The sequence below is a fragment of the Enhydra lutris genome, unplaced genomic scaffold (assembly GCF_002288905.1).
Source record: "Enhydra lutris kenyoni isolate GAN:26980312 unplaced genomic scaffold, ASM228890v2 scaffoldscaffold31, whole genome shotgun sequence".
Classification (NCBI taxonomy): domain Eukaryota; kingdom Metazoa; phylum Chordata; class Mammalia; order Carnivora; family Mustelidae; genus Enhydra; species Enhydra lutris.
In genome coordinates, this window is record NW_019154115.1 from 4,673,425 (window position 1) to 4,678,206 (window position 4,782).

The 4,782-nt window shown below is 42.3% G+C and overlaps 1 protein-coding gene across 1 annotated transcript; it reads right to left on the minus strand.

The window, feature by feature from the left end:
- Nucleotides 1–264: 264 nt before the first annotated feature.
- LOC111153145 (transmembrane protein 202-like) lies at nucleotides 265–4,217 on the minus strand. Its single transcript, XM_022511942.1, has 5 exons — nucleotides 4,104–4,217; nucleotides 3,532–3,784; nucleotides 2,765–2,911; nucleotides 2,050–2,181; nucleotides 265–830 (listed from the first exon to the last, which is right to left on the minus strand). Exons 1-5 carry the CDS (start codon nucleotides 4,215–4,217, stop codon nucleotides 271–273), a joined length of 1,206 nt encoding a protein of 401 aa, XP_022367650.1. The 3' UTR covers nucleotides 265–270.
- Nucleotides 4,218–4,782: the final 565 nt, after the last annotated feature.

The following is a 4,782-nucleotide window of genomic DNA, read 5'->3' on the forward strand; positions in this document are numbered from 1 at the left end:
AGCTTTGCATTGCTGTCCTTCTGATCCTTAAATTATTGGTGGCTTTTACCTAAATCATCCAAATGATTTGTATGGTTCACCCCTAGTATCAACTTGCTCAGTGAAGGAGGTGTAATCCAGGGGGGGTTTCACAGAGGGTTCTATTGTTACCTCAGAATTACTTCTGATACTCCTACCACACTTCTTACAGATCCAACAAATATATCATTAAGCCTAAAGGGAAAGCTTTTTGTTTTTAATATCTCTGCTCTCACCACCTTATATCTAAGATTAATTTTTTGTCTTATCCTCATTTTTCTCAGCTGACTCTCTGTCCTCACAATCCTTGACTTGGGTCATTCTGTTCCCGTTACCCTCAAGGCTACTGCTTAGCATATCACCAGTCACACTCCCAATTATCTCCACCTCAGGTCTTGGCTCTACTGCGTCAATTGATTCTATCTCAGTAATGAACTCTGTCAACGCATCTCTTATTACTGATTCATTTCCTATCTCTGGCTCTGTCTGGGTCCTTGACTCAGCCTGAACCTCTGATTTGGTCTGAGTTCCTAGCACTTTTTGGGCTACTGTCTTTGTCTCTGTCACTGGCTCTGTCTGAGTCCCTACCTCTGTTTGAGTCCCCATTCTATGGACCTTTGATTCTAACGCTGAACCAGACTGTCTTTCTAGTACCTGACTCATCTGTGTAGAAGCACCTACATTTGTTTCAGTTAGCCCCAGCTGTACTGTGGCTACACTTCCTATCCTTGTTCTTGAAATAGGGATCACAAGGAGATTTTGATCTGGAGGGGTAACTCGGGAACTTATATAATTGAGTCCAGAGAGGAACCCTAGAGAAAAAGAAAAGTCAGGGTCAGCACTGTGGATTAGTAATAGATAAAATCTTAAGTCATGAAACATCCCTGAAACACTGGCTTAATTATAATAGAATTTGACTTACAATACATTTCTGAATATCCTTTTCATTATCTTTAGGGACCTGGGATTCAAAGCATTGATCCCAGCTTTTCTGTAGTACAATATTTCCCAAGGGTATACAAGCCAATTCATCAGGGCATGGGAAAAAAATAGTAGTGTCTTTTTGTATTTTTAGCAAATTTTGTTTTCAGTTCTAAAATTTTTGTAAAAATTTTATTTTTTACATAATTTAAATTAAAAAAAATTAAATTTTATTTTTAAATTTAAAATTGTATTTTATAATGTAATGAATAATGATATAATACATGTACATATTTTATAAATAACCATATGTCTTTTGGAATGCTTGCTGAGAAGTGTTTTACTAATAGGGTGTGTGATGCAATGCTTTGGAGACCACTGTTAATGAATGAATAAAAACAAGTATATGGCTTAGAAGGATGAAGGGAGAAGTGTTATAAAGGCAAAACTCCTATGTTACCACTCTGCTTTATATTGGTAATATGACAGAGGAACATATGTCATATGTTGAGGCTTTATTTTGGAGATTCATAAAGGTGGAGAGGTTATTTGATATGATAAAAGGAGAGGAGGATTTTAGAACTGTCTTCTGGAAGGACAGAAGAACTATGAATAACTCTGTTTAATGTCTATGCCTTCTTTCTCTACTTCCTGAATCTTGCTCCTATCTGTGTAGGGACAGGTATCATCATAGAAAAAAAAGCTTTAGATAAATTGGAAGGACTTGCTCTTAAGAATTGCTCATTGAGGGCGCCTGGGTGGCTCAGTGGGTTAAGCCTCTGCCTTAGGCTCAGGTCATGATCTCAGGGTCCTGGGATCGAGTCCCGCATCGGGCTCTCTGCTGGGCAGGGAGCCTGCTTCCTCCTCTCTCTCTCTCTCTGCCTGCCTCTCTGCCTACTTGTGATCTCTCTCTGTCAAATGAATAAATAAATTCTTTAAAAAAAAAAAAAGAATTGCTCATTGACATGGAAATAACACTTTTAGAGCCCTTCCAAATTATGAGATTCTAATGTGTCAAACCAAAAGAAAGCAAAAGAGAGAGAGAGATGGGACCAACCATGTAGAAATGTCTTCTCGGTGTCTTCACTGTTTACAGGAGCATTAACTCACCCGCTATCATGTAGAAGATACTGCTCCACCAATTGAGGCGGTAGACTAATAGGAAATGGGGCTTCAAGACGTTCCTACTGTACAATTTCACTTGCATCAGGAACAAGATGAGGCAGAGGAGTAGGCAGGTGCCTGGGATCAGAATGAAAGCTATCACTACCCATCATAACTCTCCTTCTGCTCTCCCACCCATTCCACCCTCTTCCCTCTCTTTGTACTTCCTTGTCACCCAAACCATCTCAGTTATGTGTTGGAGGCCTATTACCCATGGCAGTGGTCATGGGAAGACCCAGTTGGCAATTAACCAAGATGGGAGAGCAAAGGCTTCTGCTTTGACTAGAATAAGGTTGTCAAGGTGGAGCCTGTAGATAAGACCAATAGAACAGATAGCTAGTTAGCTGCATAGTAATTTTCTGGGTACCAGAAGGGCCTCCAACCTATGATATCCCCTCTACTAGTCCATCAGATCACAACTCCTAGAGGTGTTTCCATTGGGTTAAACATAATCTCCTCAGGGTCCCCTCCTTAAGAGGTAATAGCCCCATGGGGAGTAAAAGCTTATTGAAAGCTTTCTTCCCTTTGAGAAGAGACACTGTCCTATGATAGCAGTGTTCATATGAGGGAGGAAATGACTTTGTAAAATAAGGGGAAATGGCACAGAACGGGAAGAAATACAAGGACTCCAGGGACAAACTTTTCCAACATCACCGTGTACCTGAGATGAAAGAGAAGATGGATATGCCCAGATCTATGTAGGTTTTGTCTCCTGGCCCTTTGATGAGAGAGATGCTGAGCCATATAATAATAGTGAGGGTGAGGAGGGCAGAGATGAGGAAGAAGGCCCTGGAGAATTGGAGGTAGTCTGCCAGAAAAAGTGGAAAAGGAGAGGTTTGGCTGGAGCAGAGGAGACCTGCCCTTAAATAAGGGTAGATAGGTTCTAGGAAAGGGACTGAGGGACAGAAGAGGACAGAATTAGGGCATGTGTTACATGTAATGTAGTCAGAATAAGGAGCCACCCAAGTGGGTGGCTTCATAGGCACCAGTAAGGACCCTCTTTCCATCTCCTCATTGACATGTGGAATTCCTTTAACAAGGAAAGAAATGTATTCCGCAATGAGTGACAAGTTGAAATTATAACTATACCCTTGAGAGGCACATTATGAGGTAACTTTCATATTAAGGTGCAAATGACTAATTTTCTTTTTCCTAGGAAGTTGTGAGTGCAAAGGTAATAAAAAGCACAAGGTCGCTAGGCATTAGCTTCCAATAATTAAGGAGTTGTTTTTAGGTCATTGGGGAAGTCTAGTCCAAACAAACCTGTGTGAATTTGCCCTGTTTGGAGGAGTTATCCTTACATGCTTGTGAATGAGGGGAGAAAAGGAGGAGCTGGGTTGTGGGAAGGAGAAAGGGAGAGAGGGGTGCTATGGAAAATCTGAGAAAATCTACCAAAGGAGGGGGCTCTAGGATTTGGAAGGCACTCACAGGGTGCCTTTGGCACATGGCTCCAGCAGAGATCATGGTGACACACTGTCCAGAGCCCTGCAAAGAGCATCTTCTTGTCTTTCAATACCATGAACTTCACCCAATGTAAAGAGGATAAGGACAGCAGCAGGACAAAGATGAAGCTCAAGAGGCCAGCACAGAACATGCGAATGTAGCTTTGGGTCTTCTCCAGAAGCTGTCGCTGGTATGGTGACAGAGAAGAGAAGCGGTGCATGCAGTAGGGGAGAATTGGCTGTGATGGGAAAGGGAGGAGGACATCATGAAAGGAATGTCATCTCAAGCATCTCCATCTCCACTAACAGAAAAGACAAGCCATAGGTCCTCTACTGGGCAGGAACTCCTCCCCACCCATTCAGGGTCTTTTTATCCTCTGGTTCCAGAGCCTCCCACAACTTTTAAAATATATTCCTTTTTAACCTGTTCCCAGTTAAAAAAAAAAAAAAGATGGCGTGACCTTTGCCTCTTCTCCCTGACATTTCCCCTATGCCAGACACAAACTGCTTCATGAGAAAGGACCCCACCACTACCTAGCCTACAAAAGGCTTCCTCACCCTGTATGTTGGGTAACCCAGGATGCTGGAACTATAAATACTGTGGAAGCCCATGGTATGTCCTTTCCTTCTTTCCATCCTAGTCTCTGGCTCATTGCTCTTCTCAACTGCCATAGAACCTAACCCACTCTGACCTTACACACTTTCCTGCCCCTCCCCCACCCCCAGGAAACATAACTAACAGGAAGTGTACAGTGTCTTTGTCTCATTTGCCAGATCTGGTTCAATCCCTTTTTCCCATCCAGGTGTCTCTGGAGCTCCAAACACTTATAGCAAACTGTGTGCCAAACCCAGGTTTCTCACAGACCCACCACACACCCAAGAGGTCATTGAGAAATGCAGGCATCTTTACTCTTCATCCTACACCCCCTTTTTGTGCCCTTTATTTATTTCCTGCCAGTCACTCAATCACAATATGTCCTGCATCTCCTGACAACTTCAACTCTTTAATGTTCTAAAGCCCATCTTTTATTTGTTTCCTCTTCCGTAGAACATCTTGTCTATAACAGCTTTTTACCTGGCACCTCTGCTACAAGTCTTCAGTTTATTCTTGACAAAGTTGCCTCTAAAATGCAACTCTGATGTGTCTCTCCTGTGCTTAAAATGCTCTGATTGGACCCCACTGTTATGAGGTAAGGTCCTAAATTGTTAGGATGAATTAGTTAAACCCAGCAAGTCA

Coding starts and splice junctions, on each gene's coding strand:
- LOC111153145 (XM_022511942.1), bottom strand. CDS start 4,217: ATGGCAGTTGAGAAGAGCAATGAGCCAGAGACTAGGATGGAAAGAAGG. Junction 3,785..4,103: donor TGGGTTACCCAACATACAGG/GTGAGGAAGCCT, acceptor TTCCCATCACAG/CCAATTCTCCCCTACTGCAT. Junction 2,912..3,531: donor CCATGTGCCAAAGGCACCCT/GTGAGTGCCTTC, acceptor TTTTTCTGGCAG/ACTACCTCCAATTCTCCAGG.